The following is a 19,678-nucleotide window of genomic DNA, read 5'->3' as shown; positions in this document are numbered from 1 at the left end:
CCTGTTGCAGTACAACCTGCTGCCCCGCTACTACCAGCTCCTCCTGCTCGCTGCCTTCCTCATCCTCACAATGGCCGAAGGAGCCCGGCTCTACCTGGGCTACATTGGGAACCTGCAGGAGAAGGTAAGGGCTGGCCCCCTGCTCCATGCTGGATGTCCCCTCCGCCCAGGGTCTGAGAGCCCTTCACTTCCCTTCCTCCTTGAGTGCCAATTCACCGAATCACATGGAATCACAGAATGACCAGGGTTTAAAGGGACCTCAAGGATATGAATCTCCAACCCCCCTGCCACAGGCAGGGCCACCAACCTCCCCATTTAATAGCAGACCGGGCTTCCAGGGCCCCATCCAACCTGGCCTTGAACATCTCCAGGGATGGGGCATCCATGACCTCTCTGGGCAGCTGTTCCAGCACCTCTCCACTCTCTCTGTAAAGAACTTCCCCCTGACATCCAATTCAGGATGCTCCAGGAGGTTCAGCCCCTGCAGAGGTGCCCCCCACATACCAAGGTTTCCCATACATCCTCACCAGCCTCTGCCCATCCAGGTGCCTGAGCTTGCTGGCTTCCTTCTTCTCTCCATCCTGATCCAGCTGCCCCTCCTGCTGTTCCTGCTCACGGACCACCTCACCATCCGCCTGCCGCTGGAGCTGGCCGTGCACAGCCTTCTCCTGGCCTTCCTCATCTGTGAGGTGGTGGCTGCCTTCCTGGCACTGCGGTCAATGAGCAGGCAGCTGGCAGCTCAGTTCTACCTGCGGCAGTTCAAGGTGGGCAGGCAGGGTGATGCTGTGGGACACGATCCTCCCCACTGAGCCCAACAACATTAAACAGCACCAGCTCCCAACGTGCTTCTGAGCACTCTTTTCTGAGCCAGGCAGCTCTGGGGCTCGTGGGGTTTTCCCTGAGCTCTGCACCAATAAAGGGGTACACATCCATCTTGATCCCCAGGAGGGCAGAGTTGGGCTGTGCAGCTCAGTGCTTGCAGGATGCAGGTGCACTTTGTACGACGGTGCAAAGGATGCAGAGCTCCAAGGGAAAGAGCATGGCCTGAGCACCTCCCACTTTCTGAACAGCTTTATTTCAGTGCATCCCTGCTTTTCACAGGGCCAAGTGGGAAGGGAAGAAGCGCAAAGTGCTTTAAGCCTGTTGTGCTGAGCACGGACTGACCCCATCCCAGTGAGCCCCAGCTCCAGCAGCAGCTCTGCAGCAAGGCCCTGGAGCTGCATGTTGTGTCAGGAGGACTCTCCATATACTCTCTATGTACCAAGGACTTCTGCTGATGCTGGCACTCCTTCAGAAGTGCAGCACCCAGCCCCAGTGCTCGGCCAGAATTGGGCCACCTCCTGCAGGGTCAAAGCTGTGCCCCATCACATCTACCTGCAGGTCACTCCAGTGTGCATTGCTGAGCATCTCCCAGGTCCTGGCCAGCCCTCTCCGCCTCAGCTGCTGCTTCTTTCTTACCTTTGGGAGGTTTTGCCTGCAAAATGAACAGACATTTGCTACAGTCCAGGGGATGCCCAGATCCTGCCCTGCTCTGCCCGTTCCCATGCTGACAGTTCCATTCCTTAAGGTTGACTTGCAATTCAGGTTGGAATAAGGCCAAATGCTTTTCCCCCAGTAGGATGGTGGAGCCCTGGGACACTTCCCCAGGGAACCAGAAAGCCTTGAAAGCTGCCAACTTTCTGTCTGAGAAAGCTGAAGATACCCTGAGTGAGGGCAGGCAGCAGACCTGCTCTGATGGGGAATGAGAGGGTTCTGGAAGGGTTCCCCATCCACCTGGGCAGTGCCAAGCAGGCATCACGCACAGCAAGAAAATCTACAGCATCAACATTGACACAGCTTCCAGATCTGCTGAACTGAGTTACAATCAAAGGGCAAAAAGCAATGAAATCAGCTCACAAAACCTCAGCTCTCCCAGGTGGTCCCACAGCCCCTCCTCACCTCCTCAAATTTCTCTTTCCAATAGAGGTCAGCCTTCGCATCCAGGTAGAGCAGAACCAGGTCACAGACCATGGTGGCCTAGAGAGGGGACAAATGGAGCAGAGGTGGGGAATGCTGTGGGTCAGGGCTGGCAGAGGGGAGAGCCACAGTCATAGCCATGCAAGGGATAGGGACGCGTGGGGGAAATGGGGGCTGGTGGGGGACCCCATTACCAGGTCAATGGCAGCAAGTGCCAGGCATGCTACACTGGGCTGCACATCACGCTTCCTGAAGCTAGGAAGCTGCAGATGGGCAGCGGATCATAGCCCATGGATCTGAGGAAAAGAGCATCTTCTGTACTCACGGTTCCAAAGAACGCGATGCCGGTGCCGAAGCTGACAGCAGCGGGAATTATGCCGAATTTCCCAGCCTGAGGAAAACAAGGGGTGGAGGAGAGAAGGCAGAGAGCAGAGAGAGGGCTGTGAGGAGCCCACAGGGGAGCTGTGGGGCTGCAGGAGGAGCGCTGCAGGCAGCGACAAGGAAGGAGGGTTCGGGGACACGCTACCTGGCCGTGCACAGAGATGTCAAAGCGGATGCCATAGAGCTTCAGCAGGCTGCGGTAGTGCTGCCTCTGCAAGTCCCAGTAGTAGGAGGCCGTTCTGCAGAGGCACACAGGGCTCAGCCACACATCCCTGCACTCAGTCGGGCTCAGCACAGGCATGGCTGGCTTTGCGGGTCCCATCTGCCCTGCTGCTCCTTTCAGGGAAAGGGAGATTCCAAGTGCCAGCAGTGTGCCCACCCCAGCGCCCTCACCTGAAGTTGTACCTCCTGTCCAGCAGGATGAAGGAATAGCGTGGCTGGCAGTGGGCAGCAGGCTGGTCCAGGTCGCAGTCCCACTCAATGCGCACGCTGATGCTTCCTCCCTGCGGCACACCAACACACGTTACAGAGATGTCAGAGCATCACAGCACGGTTGGGTTCAAAGGGACCTTAATGCCCCCCGGCCCCAACCTCTGCCCTGGGTCGGTTGCCTCCCAGCAGATCAGGCTGCTCAGGGCCCATCCAGCCTGGCCTCCTTTGGGGAATTAGAAGTCATCTTTCATGCTTGAAAAGAAAAAGAAGCAAATACCAGCAGTGCGAGGGACCCAAAGGTCTCCCCAGCTGCTTCCACCATGTCACGGACACGGAACACAGGGCAGGAAGGGCTGAAAAAGGGATCGTAGATGCAGGTCTTGAAATAGGTGGGATCGTTGGTCTGCAGCGTGTTGCCCCTGAAACAGGAGAAGGAGAGACAGAGGGGTGGTACGCAGCCCTTGGGATGAGCTGAGTGTAGAGGCTGGGCCGGGCAGCACACACTGTGGGCTGGAGGGTGTCATACTTACTTGGAGAAGTTAAATTTGGTGAAGTTGACAGTATTTTTTATAAAAAGAGTGAAATTCTCTGCCTCAGCCAGAAGAGGTTTCCTGCAAAACAACAAAGCCCCGCGATTTGGGCGACATTGGCAGTGACAAAGGACCAAGAATCACGGAACCATTAAGGTTGGGAAAGACCTCTAAGGTCATCTTACGCCTGCCTACCACCACCGCTGCCCACTAACCACATCCCTCAGTGCCAGAACACCTGGGGGGACCGTCCCCATCCCTGCGCTGTACCTGGGCAGGGTGTCATTCTCCACGGGGCACCAGCCAAAGATCTCACAGGTGGAATGGGTGCTGTTGAACATCACACATTTCCCAGTCTTAATCCCTAGAAAGGAGACAACGCGAATGGCACCCTGCCATTTTAAGGCAGTCTCCAGGACTTATTGCCAAAGGGCACTGAAAGTAGGCAATGAGGCATTGCTATAGAGCTGGAATTGAATGATTTTAGTCTATTTTTTAAGCAAAAAACACAGTACCATTGCCATGAACCACTGGATTTCCAAAAGGACAGTCCACATCTTCCATGCAGATCCCATCCAGCACAGAGGGGCTCTGAAAGAGACAGGAGAGAAGGGGTCACTGCTGTGGCGCCCTTAAGGCTCACAGCCATTCACTCACATCTCCATGCACGTCCCAAATGCTTCCAAACCAGCAGCACAGTCCCCCCAGAGCTGGGATAAGGGGTTCCCCAGGACAGCTTCATGGTTGGGTTGGAAGGGACCTTAAAGCTCACCCACTTGTTGTATGTGAAGAGGTGCAAAGCTTGGGAATTCAGCTACTGAAGTCCACATCAGTGCTTTAGAAAACCTAAATCTGGCCAAGATTCCTTCAACACACCCTTCCTATCACCTTCTAGTAAGTCAGCCTTGAAAATCTATTGGTGACGGTGTTCTCCAGGGGCACAAACAGAACCAGGTTGCACGTGCTACAGGCGCATGGTGAGAGATGAGATCTGCTGTGCAGAAACCCTTGAAACGTCAGGGCTGAAGGGTTTATTGGGGAGCACAGAAAATAAACGTACCTGGGCAGAGAATGACTTCACTCTTTATCAGAAACCACTGCTGATTCTTCAACAGCTGCACAGCCATGCACTGCAGCCAGGAAGCAAAGCCAGCCTTCTTGGAGAGCAAAGCACCAGTGGCATAGATAGGAGCAAACATGTTCTTTAAGATCTAATGCCCATCTCACCCCCCTTCATGAGCAACATCCCAATGCTCCCTGAGCTCAGGCAGCTCAAGGTTGCGCCCACAGCCCTGGGAAGCTGTGCCATGCCACACACCACTGGGAAACCACTGTGCCCAACTCCTCCCATACAGCCCCCCAACAAGGCTGCTCACCTCGGGACAAGTGCCCTGAACCTGCTTGTCTGTCACAATGAAGTTTGTCACTAGAAAAAGCACGTTTTCTCCCTGTGAGGCAAGAAGACACCGTCAGCACTGCGCTGCTGCAGAACACGCTTTAGAGCTTCCAACCTCTTCTTCGGGCAGCAGAGCCGGGAAGCTTTACGGAGGGGTTGCAGCCGGGGCTCGCAGAGATGCCGCGGTTGTGACCCGGGTTCGAATCCCGGCGAGGGACGGACCCGAGTTCGAATCCCGGCGAGGGACGGACCCGAGTTCGAATCCCGGCGAGGGACGGGCCCGAGTTCGAATCCCGGCGAGGGACGGGCCCGAGTTCGAATCCCGCTTCCCTACCTGCGGGGGCCTCGAGAAATCCGCCGCATCCCAGAGCCGTCTCCTCGCGTCCTCCGCCCGGCTGACGGACACTCCCTTCAGCTTAGTGACGACCGAGACGTGGGGAGCGGCATCGGTGTCCTGGTAACCCCTCCGCACTACGAACACCCACCTGCAGACGGGCGGAGCGATGAGCCCGGCTCGGAGCCGCAGGATAAAGCAGCGCTGCGGCTCGGTCCTACCCCAGCACGTAGCCCAGCACGGCGAGCTGCAGCAGGCGGTGCAGCAGCCCCACGCGCCGGTTCCTCGTCAACGCGAACTTCTCGGTCTTGTAATCCAGCAGCTCCCCGCACAGCGCTGCGCCTCCGCCGCCCGACGTCGCCATGGCAACGGCGCGGGGTCCAGAGATGGCGGAGGATCGGAGCTCCGCGTTCCGCCCTTCTCCCTCGCATCGGGAGCACAGCTCGTACCTGGCGGCGTGCCGGGCCTGCGGCGTCTGCCCGGCCTCCTGTCTGCTGCCCGATCCGCCCGGCCCTGCGCTCCTCCTGCGGCACCGCGGGGTGGGCTCTCGGGTGAGGGCAGCTCTCCTGTCCTCATCATTCCCCATCCCTGCTATTACCCCCTCGCATTATCCTCCTTCTCTTTACCCTCTCGCCATCCCCAGTATGCCCCTCATCGTCCCCCCGCCATCCCATCCTTATCATCCCATTATTCATCCTCCCACCATCTCCCCCATCCCCATTATTCCTCCCCCTTGCTAACCCTCCATTAGTTATCTCCTCCCCCATCCCTGTTATTTCCCACCACCCTTTATATCCCCCTCCATCCCCCTTATTCCTCCCCTCATTATTCCCTGCTCTTTAGCCCTTACCATACTGCATTACCTCCCCATCCCTGTTATGCTCCCACCATCCCTTCTATCCCCTCCACTTCCCTACCCCACCCCCATGGTTCTTCCCTCCCCCTCCATTACCCTCTCTTCCTTATTCCCTCTCCATTACCCTTCCTATTATCCTCTATCCTTCCCCATTACCCCCCCCCCCCCCAGCCCCCTTATTCCTCTCTCTTGCTCTCCCATCCCTGTTATACTCCCCGTTGTCTCCCCCACCCCTGATTGCACACCAGAACCCCAACATTATCAGCCCTCCCTTTCCGGGGCTGCTGGTTCTCCTCTCCAGGAGTCAGAGAGCCCATTTTTGTGACAGGGAGGTGTCGAGGACCCACCTCCTCCTGCTTGGCCTTCAGAGACATCCAGGTTGGGCACCAACAACTGGTGCCTGCCTTTGGGGAGCAGAGTCACACAGAATGGCTTAGGTTAGAAGGGACCTTAAAGCCCACCCAGACCCTGCCACGTGCAGGGACACCTCCTGCCGCATCAGGCTGCCCAAACCCCACCCAGCCCTTCCCTGAGCACCTCCAGGGATGGGGCAGGTTACACCAGGGCCTTTTTTGTTGCAGGGTGCCAAGGCATTGGCTCTTTCCTTGATGACCAACACCTCTGTCGTCTCGTTAGACCTGGGTGACAATTGGCTGCTGGGAGAAGGAGCAGCTGCCATTGCAGAAATGCTGAAAGAAAACCACTCCATTTCAGGTTTGTGTCATCCTTCCTGCAATTCTGTGGTGGCAGCTTTGCTGTAGAAGAAGAAATTGTGCTGTTTTCTTTGTGGTTTTAACCAATCCCCCTCTTACAGCAGCTCTGAGGCCTCTCCAGAGGCCAGAACTTTGTGTAAGCCAAACTGGTTGCAGCCCTGGAGGATGTATGTTATTCACCAAGAACGAGGTCAGCGTAGACAGCTGAGAATAGAACACAGCTTTCAGCTGAGGCTGCCCTAATCTGCTTTGTCAGGGCAACCACAGATGGAAGAGTCAAGTTTGGTGCTGTGAAACACCCCAAAAAAATGGGATCTTATTTTCCTTTTCTAGTGGTTGAATTCTGTAGTAGGTGTTTAGGGTTCTATCAATTCCGTGCTGGAGAAATTCATTCTACACAGGTGGGCAGAGGAATTCAGGCTTCTGTTTTCTATGTTAAAATACAGTGTTAGAACAGTTTAGACTTCTTACATTCTGAGTCTGGCAGTGCTTCTCTCATTACAGCGTGGAGGCACCTCCTTGGCATCTGTCATGATATCATCTGATGATCTGATAATGCTTTTTCCTTCCCCAGCTGTCGATTTATCTGACAACAAAATGGGCATTGAAGGAGCTAAGGCCATTTCTGCTATGCTTCTAGAAAATACTACAGTTGTGGTCCTCCAGCTCTCTGGAAATGAGTTTGATGACCACGCAGCCAAGTATTTAGCAGATGCCATCACAGCAAACAGCAAAGTGGGAGTTCTGGATCTGAGTTATAACAAGTTTGGTGAGAAAGCAGGTAAAGTGCTGTCTGCATACCTTGCATAGAGAGCAGTGCTGCAGGAGTTCTCAGTGCAGCTTGATGAGCTGCTTGCTTCCCTCAGGCCATTGGGGAGCACTTCTGCAGAACATTCCTTGTGATGTCAGTGCCAGTCCTTAACTCTTCATCTTTTACGCTCATTTACTTCAGTTTGCTTCACAAGAGATGGATAAGCAACTTCCTCTCCTTCTCCTCTCCTTCTCCTCTCCTTCTCCTCTCCTTCTCCTCTCCTTCTCCTCTCCTTCTCCTCTCCTTCTCCTCTCCTTCTCCTCTCCTTTCCCATTATTACGTATGCAGGCTTCAATGCCTTTTCTCTCCACCCCTGTGCTTCTGACCTCCTGCTGCCTTCACAGTCAAGTATCTCTCCTGTCTTCTGGTCTTGGCCATGGCTTTTTCTTTGTTTGTTTTTGTTTTTTCCCCATGCTCATCATGGATCTCATTTCTTTCCTGCCCCATCAGACATTCACAGAGCATTTGCTGGGAAAGTCTCTTTGGATTTCAGAGCTGTAGGGGTGGCTCGAGAGCAGGGCCGGCTTCTCTGCTACCAGCAAGCTGCAGTTGGCTGGAGGCCAGAGCTGTGGAAGAATGAGAGAGCCTGTGGGATGCTACCTGCTGCTGGGTGTCAGCTTTCCGAGTCGCGTGGGGCTGGAGAAGGAGGCTGTGCCATCAGCTCTTCAGGCTTGAGCCACTGACTGTGGCTCTATTATGTGCTGATTGGATTTTCTCTTCTACAGGCTGAGTTTGCAGCCTGCAGTCAGAGAACAAACGCACTTCTATTGTCTGGCAGCTTCTGCTTTGTGTCTGTGCTAAATAAGGTATAAAAGAATAATATTTTCTGGTTCTAATTGCTTGCCCAGATGGAACACAGACAATTGCAGAGAAATGCCTACACTAACCCGAGCTCCCTGCTCTGCAAAGCAACTGTTTTAACTCTTAAGCTGTTTGGCACCATGTCTTTTTCTTAAGGTGAAGTTCTTGGAGCGGCAATAGCAGAAAACATCGGATTAAAGGAGCTGAAAATCAGCTGGAACCATTTCCACAGTGAGGGAGCAGTTGCTTTGGCCAAAGGCGTGGGGGTAGGAAATGTTTTTCACTCCTGTCTTAAACGCTGAAATCTCACACGAAGCTTTGTCTGTTTGTATGAGCATCAACGTCATCATGTGATGTTTGTCCACCAGCCGTCGATGATCTGGGATCACACAGACCTTGGAACCAAGACAGTCAAATCATTCACTGTGTACTGACATAGCACATATGTTTTCATTTCTCCACTTCTAGCTCTTTCCCTTTTTAGAGTCAAACTTGACCCAATGAATGCTTTGAATTGTTTCATTGCACTTCTGATTCACAGATCAATACAGAAGTTGCTTTGTATTCTATATACAGTTTTTACTCTGCTCAAAGAAAGAAGCTTCTTTCAGCCTTTCAATACCTAAAGGGAGCCTACAGAGGGGAGGGGAATCAACTCTTTGGAAGGGTTGATGTGTGTAGGATGAGGGGAAATGGTTTGAAGTTGAGGGAGGGGAGATTGAGGTCGGACATCAGGGGGAAGTTCTTTACCCAGAGAGTGGTGAGGTACTGGAACAGGCTGCCCAGAGAGGTTGTGGATGCCCCGTCCTTGGAGGTGTTCAAGGCCAGGTTGGATGGGGCCCTGGGCAGCCTGGTTTAACACTGGACATGGAGGTTGATGGCCCTGCATGTGGCAGGGGGTTGGAGATTCATGATCCTTGAGGTCCCTTTAAACCCTGGCCATTCTGTGATTTAGTAACAAGGTTTTAAATTCAATGTCTGTGTCACACCACAGGCAAATGTGTTCCTCAAGGTGCTGGATGTTTCCTACAATGGCTTTGGCAACAGTGGAGCAGCTGCCTTGGGAGATGCTCTGCGAGCCAACAACGTGCTGGAAGAGCTCAATGTAAGGTGAGTCAGGCTTCCAGCCTGCTGCATGTTTTCTCCTGTTCTCCAGAACCTACAGAAGTGAGGTATGAGAGGAAGATGTTCCATTTGGAGCCGTGGGCTTTGTTCAGTTCATGGCCTGGAGGGAGGCATGCTTAGGGTGGTAAAGCAGCAAGGGAAGCAAGGCGGCCAAGAAGCTGAGAGCTCAAGTTTGTGGACATCAATATATGATTAATATATGATGGAAGTGGTTCCAGAAAAACGACCAGAAAAAAAAAAAAGAAAGAAAAGCAGACAAAGATGGGAGCAGGGAGCTGCCATGAATTCCCTCTGGACTGGTTTTCAGCACGGAGTGCAACAGGAGGTTGCGTATCCTTTGCCAGAGCAATGCAGTAATGTCTGGTATCAGCCTGGCTGTGTGGGCATGGGGAACCTGCAGCTCAGGCTGTGACCCATGCCATCCATCTGCTTGCAGCAATAATCGGATCTCGGTGGAAGGAGCTCTGCGACTTGCAGTTGGCCTGAAAGAAAACAAGACCCTGAAGATCCTTAAGGTGAGTGGCTTTGCCACGAGGAGCCTGCAGTGTGTGGCTGATGGTTTGCTGTTACAGTAGATGGTTTTGTGCCAAGTGGTGTCCAGCTTGAAGAGGCAAACTGGAGCTCTCACAGAGCCAAAGAAAAATAAGTTGGGGATGGGAAGAGCTGTTGTGTATCCTCCTGGTGTTTTCTTCTTGCCTCCAGATGATCAGAAATCCCACGCAGAACGAAGGATGCTGTGGGATCCTCAAAGCTCTACAGGCAAATTCTGGCACTGGCATGGAGATCCTGGACCTGCCAGTAAGTGTGACAGCGGACAGAAGAGGGAAGGGAGGGAAGAAGCTGAGTGTGTGAATAACAAAGTGCTGGCAGAGGGATTCAGGCACAAGACATCCCATGTAGACATCCCAAAGAGCATCGTTTCAGAAATAGAGGCTTTCTTTCAGACTGGTGCCCTTAGGCACTTTCAGAGTGGCTTAGTGCCCTGAGGACCAAATAATTACCAAGTGCTTTGATTTCTAAAAAGAGAAAACCCATATCTTCCATTGTGCTGCTTCATCACCTCAGCTCTTCTCCTTGCCCAGGGAGCAGCATGATGAACCTCACAGTACCCATAATGTGGGCAGCCCCGAGGAGGGGACATCCTGCCATGCACTTTGTTTACCTGCAGTGATTCCTCCTTCCAGGACATTCCTGTGAGCAAGGAGTTGGTGGAGCTGTGTGAAGCTGTGCAAACGCTTCTCCCAAATCTTCTTCTCCGACGTGGTGGAAGCACAAAACTGCAGGGGAAAAGTCTGTTGGCGGTCGAGGTTTGGCCCCAGCCCAAAGTGTTGGGTAATTCCCACAACTCCGTGCCTTAATGTCAGTCTCTTTGGGGCTGCTGCTTCTGCCTGATGTCCCAGTACTGCTGATCAAGCCAGGGACACAGGGACACGCAGGGCAGCGCTGAAGGCAGGAGCTGTGGGAATGTTGGCTGTCGCTCTGCTGCTGCCACTCAGAAGTTTTCCCGTCTGCTCACTTCAAGCTTTCTGCTGTGTCCGCTTCTGAGTCTCTTCCAGCACACGCAAGAGCTTCCCCATGGATGATGGCTCCTTTTTAATCATCATCTTTGGGCACAGGGCTGGTGGAACACTGTGTGCCATGGTCTGCTGCAGCGGAGTCTGCACAGCTCAGGAGTGCAGTGTGTTTACACAGCATCCAAAGTCTGTCCAGAGCTGTGCTGTGCACAGATGCTTGCTTTCTTCAGCTGTCCTGCCAACAGCCAGGCTTGCCTTTGCTGGACTGGCTGTCAGATGCAGCGGTGACTCATTTTCAGCTGCTTCCTTCCCCAGCTCCTTGGCCTTGTGAGGAGCTCATTATCCCCAGGGTGAAGACCCCGTTTTAGGTGTTATAACTGGTGTCATTTCCTGGATGCACAACTCTTTCTTTTCTGAGTTTCACATTGGATGGATGCTACAAGATGCCAGGAAACAGGACGAGAACTCAGCAGTGATTCAGCACTGACAGCAGCACATGGCTTTAACCCTTTCCTCCTCCCTGCAATGTGTCTGCCATCGCCCAGCAGCATCCAGGGCATCCTCTCTGTGCTGCTGGGGAGCAAATAGCTCTATGCAATTACATTTTGCAGAAAAGAAACTGTTGTATAGATGTATGAATTATTTTACATGTTTTGTATCTAATAAATAACATCTATGCCTACACTGTCCAAACCATTCATGTTTTAAGCTCTGGAAATACTGGTTGTTGGCATTAGTGATAATTTCTCTTTCATTATCGGGCAGCTTTTGTTTTGCTTTTGCTTGCAGCCTTATTCCTCTACACCTCCTTGCAGACCAGCAGCCTGGCTCCTTGCAGCACTCCTGATCTGCTCTGGTTGTTTCTGGAAGGTGAGCCTTCATGCTCTGGGCAGATCCAGATCCACATGAAACAGCTCTGGTGCAAGTCATGCTGGTGAATACAAAATGTTGAGCTACTGCTAAGCATCATTTGGGGCGGGGATGGAGCAGCCTGCAGCACGACTCTGAGCTGCTCCAGCAGCACACAGGAGTGTTTTTGTGAGTGCTTTCACCTCTATTTGATATTCAGCCCCATTTCCCTTGTGCTGGGGATGAGGGAATGCATACAACTGGGGGTGTGCCAGTTTTCAACATCCTGCCTTTCTCAGGCCCAGGGAAGGAGGGTCTGCACTGCACAGCGCTTCCCTCATCCGTCCTCAGGCTGTGTGTGCAGGAGGATGGGAGGCTCACGTGGGATAAGGAGCGGATTACTTGCAGCCAGCCCTGCAGCTCCTCTGTGCAGGGGGGTGGCAGATGGCTGAGAACCACAGAGTTGGAAAAGGCCCCAAAACTCAGTGCTCTACCGCTCCCCAGTGCAGTGGGGATGCTCACCCATGCAGCAGCCCCAAGCAGAGCCTGGACCACGGCACGTGGGAGCTGCCCCATGACCTCCAAAGCCGTGTCAGTTTTCCAGAACTCTTATACCACTCTGACCTACATACCTCACCCTGGAGCACTGCAATTAGACTGATCTCCACGCAATCCAGCCGGGCTGATTAGACCAATACCACAAGCCCCAGAAAAACGCTGTTTCTTTTAAGGAACAAATCATTGTAGGATTGCTCCCTGGCTAGCGGTGGCTACTGAGAAAAAAATGGCTTTGAGCATTATTAGGTGGACAATTTAAAACCAATTAATACGTGTTCTGTGTAGGGCACATTACCTCAGCAGGATGTGGGATGGAACAGAAGAACCAACCAATCCTGTAGCCCTGGGTAAGGATTGTAACCAACCCAGTGGTGCTGCAGAGGGCACGCTCCTCCCAGGCTGCCTCTAATCACATCTCCATCCTTAATTCCCTGCAGCCACGTCACTCCCCACCCACACACAGCCCACGTGGTCCCCACGGCCACCATCACTCTTACAGGTGAGCATTGTTTCTCTGCATTTTTACAACTCCATTTGGGCTGGTTAAGCTCATGAACAGTGCAGAACAACGGCCGTGCTGGGGCCACGCACGTATTCTGTGGCTTGTCTTTAATTCACATCATTGACACTGGGTTTGCACGTTCTCTCAGCTCAGGTCACAGCTCTGGGACAACACCACAGACCCTATCCCAGTGCCAGGACACCGCTCTGCTCAGCCCTGTCCTTGCAGCAGACACTGGGGCTGAAAGCTTCTATGCATCCATAGGGCTCCAGCTCCCTGCCCTACGCCCACAGCTCTGGCCAAAAGCCATTCGCTGCTGGGAAGAAGTGGGTTGTAAGGGGAACACAGCACATGCACCCAGAGCCATTGCAGAACCAGCGTTTATGGGGGTGAACAGGTCAGCCCGTTGCTCACAACCACTACACAGAGGTGCCAAACAGGGCCGCAGCGGGGCAGGGCTGGGCAGCAGTGACAGTGCGGGGGGAGCAGGACATGAGCACTGTCCAGGGGTGCAGAGCCCCCAAGGGGACTGGGCAGGGGATAAGAGCAGCTCCCAGCAGGGCACGGCCCCATAGGAGGATGCTGGGATGCTGTGGGGCAGGAGGTCTGCATTGCAAAGCCTGAGGGGTCCGGCAGCCTCTTCCAGCACCCTCCAAAACCTGCACCTGGGGGGATGACACCAAAAAGCACCCACTGAGCCAATCCTGAGCCCCTGGGAAAGGCAGCACCCAAGCCCAGAGGTGTGGCAGCTGCTGGGGCACAGGGGAAGGGCACAAGCTGTGCCACCCTTTCCATAGTCCTGCCTACAAACCAGGTCCCTGCCTTCACGCTGCCATGTCCCTTCCCCAGCTTGCGTGGCCCTGGCTGCTCCTTGTGCCTCTCAGTACTGGCATCGAAGGGAAGAAGCACCAGAGAGATTCGGGCAGAGGGAACAGCAGCACAGGGCTCAGCAGGGCTGCAGCAGAAGCCAGGATGAGGCTGGGATGGGCACGCTGCCTGTTTCCATCCTCCATCCATGCAAGGCAGTGGAGATGAGCTGGAAAAAGGGGATTTGCTGCACGGCATCTGGGTGGGCGCAGGGGAACAGGGTGGGGATGAGGCTCCCTCTGAGCATGGCAGGCACTGGGGCTGGGGGCAGAGTGCTGCTTTCCAGTGCTGGGAGGGAGGGGGCCAGCCCCACCATGCTCTGCAAGGAAGAGTGAGCGGCACCCCTGGACAGAGCCCTGCACCCGGGCAGCCCTCGCCGCACAGGGGTCAGGCAGAGCAGAGGGGTCCGGAGGGTGGGTGGGCACTGCCAGAGCCACAGAGCCCCCTCCCACGGGCGTCATCTCTTGACCTCAGTGGTGTCGGTGTCCGGCAGCCCGGCGGCAGGCTGAGGGCTGGGCTGCACTGCCTGCACCGTTTCCTCCAGGCTGCCACTGGGGAACACCACGTAGCGGGCGCTGACACGCTGTGGTCGTGGCTCCCGTAGGTTCTCCTTGCTGTGCCAGATGCCGTAGCCAAAGTAGACGAGCAGGCCTGGAGTGAGGGAGAGGGAGGTCAGCACGTCCACCCAGCCCTGGCACAGAGGTCCTGGCTCAGCCTTGCCATCAGGTCCCAGGACCTGCAGCAGGTGCTTTCCTCTTGCCAGAATAAATGGTTTCTGGGTACCGGGAGCACTCACCAAGGATGAGCCAAATGGCAAAGCGGAGCCACGTCATGTAGCTGAGCTTCAGCATGAGATAGATGTTGAGGACAATGCTCAGTGCTGGGGACAGGGGAACCAGGGGGATCTGCAAGAGATGGAGTTAGAGGTGAGGGGCTGCCAGCTGTGCCCCAGGACTGCCTCCTATCAACCACACCTGCACCCCAGGTGATGCTGCTGACACAAATACCCCATGCCAGTCATAGAATCACAGCATAATTGGGTTGGGAGAGACCTTGCAGCCCCCCCAGCTCCAAACCCTGCCCTGGGCTGGTTGCCCCCATCCGCTCAGGTTGCCCAGGGCTCCATCCATGGCCTGGAGCAGCGCTGGGGATGGAGTACCCACAGCTCTCTGGGCAGCCTGGGCCAGAGCCTCAATACCCTCAGGTATAAGGAATATAATATAAGGAATTTGCCCCTAACAACTTCCCCCTAACATCAGCATGGGACCCACCTGGAAGGTCTGGGTGCTACGCTGCTGCTCATGTGCCCAGATGAGGAGGAGGCTGAGCACGAAGCCCAGGCTGAAGAGGACGAGCAGCAGAGAGTAGCTCCAGGTGGGCAGGTGAAGGTGGGTGTTGCCAAACACCAAGATTGAGCAAAGGCAGACAGCAGACACCATCAGGGTCACCACAGCTACCGTGACCACCTCGCCCGGGTAGAAGTCACTGAGAAACTCCAGGTAGGGCTCGAAGGCTGCCTTCAGCTGCCCTGGCTCGCGGTGCTCCTTGCTCTTGTCACTCCCCACCAGCTGCAGCTTGTCGGAGAAGGACTCGTACTCCTTCAGCTCGGGGGCAGCGATGCCCTCACGCTGCTCAGGGTTGGGCTGGCTGCCCGCCTGCTGCGCGGGGCCGTCCGCCTTCTGCTGCTGGAAGCGCAGCACGATGATGCTGGCGGCCACGAAGGTGTAGGCCAGCAGCGTGCCGATGGACAGGAACTGCACCAGAGCCTCCAGGTCGAAGACGAGGGCCAACAGGGCCATGAGCAGCCCAAAGACCACGATGCCGATGACGGGCACCTGCGTGCGCGGGTGCACCCGGGAGAACACCTGGAAGAAGAGCCCGTCCTCGGCCATGGCGTAGACGATGCGCGGCAGGGAGAAGAGGTTGCTCAGCAGGACCGTGTTCATCGCTGAGGGGTGGGCAGAGAAAAGGGCCCCACGTGAGAGTGGGCCCCAACCAAACCGGCACCCGACCCCGCGCTCTCCCACCTCCTCCCACAAATCCACACTCACCGCAGATGGAGCCGGCAGCCACCAGGAATCCTGCCCAGGCATAGCCCCTCCTGTAGAAAGCGTCAGCCAGGGCAGAGTCGGGATCCAGCGTGTGCCAGGGCACCATCAGCGTCAGCACCACGGACACGAGGATGTAGGCACCGGTGGCCAACCCCAACGAGAATGCAATGGCCCTGGGGACGGCCTTCTGCGGGTTCCTGGCTTCTTCGCTGGAGGCTGCGATGACATCGAAGCCCACAAAGGCGTAGAAGCAGGTGGCTGTGCCAGCCATGATGCCTGACAGCCCATAGGGGGCAAAGCCCCCCTCCTGGGCACTCCAGTTCTTGGGCTGCGCAAGAACGAAGCCCATGATGAGAATGAAGAGGATGACGCCCATGCTGATGGCCGAGAAGACGTGGTTGAGCCAGGAGGACACTTTGGCCCCAAAGGAGATGAAGGCGGTGGCCACCAGCAAGATGGCAGCCGCCAGGAAGTCAGGATAATGGGCCAGGAAGGGCACCTGCCAGGTGCCAACGTGGGTCTCGGTGAAGTTCTTAATTTTGTGGTTGAAGATGGAGTCCAGGTAACCGCTCCAGGCCCTGGCCACTGCTGCGCCCCCGATCATGTACTCCAACAGCACGTTCCAGCCGATGAGAAAAGCCCAAATCTCACCCACGGACACGTAGGTGAACATGTAGGCAGAACCCGTCTTGGGCACCCGGGCCCCAAACTCAGCGTAGCAGAGAGCAGCCAGGAGGGAGGCGAAGCCAGCAATGATGAAGGAGACGATGACGGCGGGGCCGGCGATCTCCTTGGCCACGGTGCCCGTGAGGACATAAAGCCCAGAGCCCACCATGCCCCCGATGCCCAGCAGCGTCAAGTCGATGGTGGAAAGGCACCTGTTGAAGGACGTCTCCATCATGTCGGCCTCCAAGGTTTTCACTCTGTTGAGTTTCTGGCAGAAGCGGGTCAGGTCCGTGGAGCGAGGCAGCCATCTCGCCATCCTGTAGGTGCCCTGCTGGGAGACCTGGTGGGAAGCAGGAAGGCATGAGGAGCCCAGCAGCAGATTGGGAATGCTCTGGTTCCACTCTGCTGCGTGACCCACTGGGACCAGAGAAATGATGGTGGAGTCACCGTCCCTGGATGTGTTCAAGAACCGTGGGGATGTGGCACAGAGGGACGTGGGCAGTAAGCATGAGGGGAATGGGTTGGGGATCTGAGAGGTCTTTTCCAACCTTAACAATTCCACGACTGAGCACCCTGTGCTTCTCCTCCACTGCCTAAATCCTGCCTCTTTGCAGAGCCTAGGAAAGCGGGGCACAGGGAGGGGAAGTCACACGTTTCCTTGGGTTCAGACCTGCTGAGCACAAACATCCCTGCTCTGTAGCATGCACTGGGGTCAGCGCTGCAGTGTGCTGCTTTAGGCACTGTGCAGGAAGCCGTGCCTGGAAGCCAGGTGGAGGGGAATGGCAGCACCCCCAGTACAGCATTTCCTCACCCTTCCCTTTTGAAAGATCGCTGTTAGAACACAAACCAACCCACTCCGGGCACAGCAGACCGCGCTGCTGCCCGGCACCTTTATCCATCACCTCCCTGCCCAGAAGCAGCCCCGGTGTACTGAAAGCCCACCAAGGGGCCACGCAGGGTCTGCGCCGGCCGCTTCCCTGGGGTCAAACCAACGCACGGAACCACCAGGACGCAACTCGCTCCATCTGCGGCTCGGGGGCTGCTCCCAATCCCCCAAACCCTGCTCACACGGCTCACGAACCGCTCCCCCAAACCTCCGATCCACAGCCGGGTTCCTCCCGGCACCGTCCACGGCAACGGAGCCGCGGCGACAAGCAGGCAGCTCCGCATCCGTCACCGGGATCAGAAGAAGCGGAGCCACCGCCCTTTGTCCGTGCGGGTGTTGATCCAGGACGCGGGGGGTGGGGGGGGGTGGGTGGGAGGGGGGAGAACCTCCTGGCTCCGCAAGAAAGGCGAAATCTCACCCGGACATCGAACCCCAAAGCTCCCCTCGCCTCCTGCCTCGCTCACCTTTGCGCCCCGGCGGCTCCGAGGGCGCGGCCGGAGGGGGTCCGCGTGGCTCCGGCCCCGCACCTGCACCGCACCGCCGCCGCCTCCTCGCCCCGCCCCGGCCCCGCCTCCAACACGGCGGTGGGCGGCTGCCACCTGGTGGGTCCGCTCGGGTAGATCTGTGCGAAGCCCGCAGACGGACTGCGAGATGCTCGTAGGTCCCTTCCAGTTATGGGTGCCGCGATGCTCGCAGCTCAGACGGAGGAGCGAGGTCCCCATCGGGCCTCGCACGGAACCGTTCCCGGCATGAAAGAGCCGTGGATGGACGTGGGTGCACCGGTGTGGTTTCATAGCAGCAAAACGTTTCTTGTTTTCCTTCTCTGCTCCTATCTAAAGCCTTCCTAATGCATCATTTGATTCCGTGATAGCTACTGAGCACTAATGCTGACATTCTGTGGACATTTCTTGGGACCAGCCATCACCCCAAATACTTTCAGTGGTGATGAACAACTCGGCACCTGTCCTTCACCATTCGGTGCTTCCATGTACATAAACTCACCATCATCCACCCCAAATCCACATCCTCCTTTGGATGGGCCCACACTGCCCTGACCAGCCCAGCAAAGCACAGGAGAAGGCACCAGGAAATTCACCTTGTTTCTTCCTACTATTGCTCTCTGCTCCTCCTCCAGCTTGCGTGCTCACCTTCTACCAGCCCGTGGTAACCGGATCCTATTGTGAGTTGCTTCTCCATGCTGCTGATGGCAGCACTGAGGCTTTGGCAGCGGCTGAAGCCACCTGAGATGCCATCAGGCACACAGCAGGTCCCCAGCCAAGTGTTCCTATGGCACCCAAGAGCTGCAGGGCTGCACAGGAGCAGAGCTGCTGCATTTCCAGCTGGGGCAGCTTCTGGGTCACTCTCCTAAGATCCAACACCAGTGCAGGAGAAGGGCTGCAGCCAGTCCCTGGGGAATGGTCACTGATCACAAGCTACACCAGGAGCTTTATTCTCTTAAAATAACCTTTCCAACCACTGAGAACTCCATGCCCCTCTCAGAAAGCCTCTCTCTCTCAAAAAGAAAGGAAAAAAAAAGAAAAAAAGAAGAGAAACCTCCTGACCTGTGGCAGGCTGCAGGCATGGAAAATTTCAGCGGGGATTGTTTGCCTGGCAGAGCCGTGTGCAACTGAAACCAGATGGTGGGAGCAGGAAGCTCTGTTGTCATGGTGCTGCCGGAGCAGCCTGCTGCGGATGCCACAGCCTTGGAGAAAGCTGGGGTGGGTGGCAGAGCCCTGCACGCGTCGTGTGCTGGGGGCTCTGGGCTGTGGTGGGCTCTGCTCTGCTCAGCACTGGGCTGTGAAGCTGTGCAGCGATGCTGAGGGGCTGCATTTGCTGCCTGCAGGTGCTCCAAGCTCCTCCAGCTGCACTGCAGGCTCTGCTGCTGCCTGGGAGCAACAGCTCCGGCCTCTTTGCTTTTCACAGTGCTGCAGAAATTCAGCTCCAGTGTGTTCATCCGTAGCAGAGCCAGCTCTCCCTACCAAAAGGCCGCCCACAAACTCTGCCAGCACCTTTGCAGTTTCCCTATTTGAGTTGGTGAAGGCCCCAGTTTGCTGAAAACCTCTCTGGCTTCAGCCATCTGCTTTTGTAAGGACATAAAGGCTTATAGCACCTTGATTAAGGGGCAGTACCCCATGTCCTAGCTTCAGTAATTGACTGTGTGCTGAATCTGCTAATATTGTCTTGTGCTGTGAACAGAGGCTGTTGTAGTAATAACAGAAGACGCAGGCAAGAGCAAACGGCAGCACTAAAGGAGAAACCTCCCGAACACAGTCCTTGGCTGTAGAACTGCTGGAGAACCTTTAAGCAGTGATCTGTGTGTCATCAAAGCCCTTCAGCACAGGATAGCAGAACTCCTTGATCCACTTCCAGCAGCTGCTCTGACTTGAAGAGCCACTCATCCCTGAAGAGAGCTGCTTCCTGACGCTGCCTCGCACCACCCCATCTCCTGT

The 19,678-nt window shown here is 55.6% G+C and overlaps 3 protein-coding genes across 4 annotated transcripts; 1 reads left to right on the top strand and 2 right to left on the bottom strand.

The window, feature by feature from the left end:
• Positions 1–1,055: 1,055 nt before the first annotated feature.
• Positions 1,056–5,393, bottom strand: P2RX6 (purinergic receptor P2X 6). Its single transcript, XM_052689791.1, has 12 exons — positions 5,251–5,393; positions 5,030–5,180; positions 4,676–4,747; positions 3,815–3,890; positions 3,570–3,663; positions 3,300–3,380; positions 3,047–3,188; positions 2,731–2,840; positions 2,483–2,576; positions 2,282–2,347; positions 1,939–2,016; positions 1,056–1,474 (listed from the first exon to the last, which is right to left on the bottom strand). Exons 1-12 carry the CDS (start codon positions 5,391–5,393, stop codon positions 1,382–1,384), a joined length of 1,200 nt encoding a protein of 399 aa, XP_052545751.1. The 3' UTR covers positions 1,056–1,381.
• LOC128084034 (leucine-rich repeat-containing protein 74B-like) lies at positions 5,392–11,531 on the top strand. The gene is made up of 8 exons (XM_052689792.1): positions 5,392–5,580; positions 6,467–6,599; positions 7,173–7,379; positions 8,367–8,476; positions 9,205–9,320; positions 9,772–9,850; positions 10,038–10,133; positions 10,520–11,531. The coding sequence occupies exons 1-8, from the start codon at positions 5,392–5,394 to the stop codon at positions 10,691–10,693; spliced, it is 1,104 nt and encodes a 367-aa protein (XP_052545752.1). The 3' UTR covers positions 10,694–11,531.
• A 1,300-nt stretch (positions 11,532–12,831) lies between these two features.
• SLC7A4 (solute carrier family 7 member 4) lies at positions 12,832–17,813 on the bottom strand. Of its 2 annotated transcripts, none has more exons than XM_052689789.1 (5): positions 17,693–17,813; positions 15,677–16,682; positions 14,897–15,573; positions 14,422–14,530; positions 12,832–14,276 (listed from the first exon to the last, which is right to left on the bottom strand). In XM_052689789.1, the coding sequence occupies exons 2-5, from the start codon at positions 16,656–16,658 to the stop codon at positions 14,083–14,085; spliced, it is 1,962 nt and encodes a 653-aa protein (XP_052545749.1). In that variant the 5' UTR covers positions 16,659–16,682; positions 17,693–17,813; the 3' UTR covers positions 12,832–14,082. The 2 variants fall into 2 exon arrangements, with proteins under 2 accessions (XP_052545749.1, XP_052545750.1); XM_052689790.1 differs by lacking the exon at positions 17,693–17,813 and adding an exon at positions 17,437–17,547.
• Between the last annotated feature and the right edge of the window lie 1,865 nt (positions 17,814–19,678).

The sequence above is a fragment of the Tympanuchus pallidicinctus genome, unplaced genomic scaffold, assembly GCF_026119805.1.
Source record: "Tympanuchus pallidicinctus isolate F22 unplaced genomic scaffold, pur_lepc_1.0 scaffold25, whole genome shotgun sequence".
NCBI lineage: Eukaryota > Metazoa > Chordata > Aves > Galliformes > Phasianidae > Tympanuchus > Tympanuchus pallidicinctus.
The sequence above is the reverse complement of the archived record's forward strand: the minus strand, read 5'-3'. Positions and strand labels throughout refer to the sequence as shown.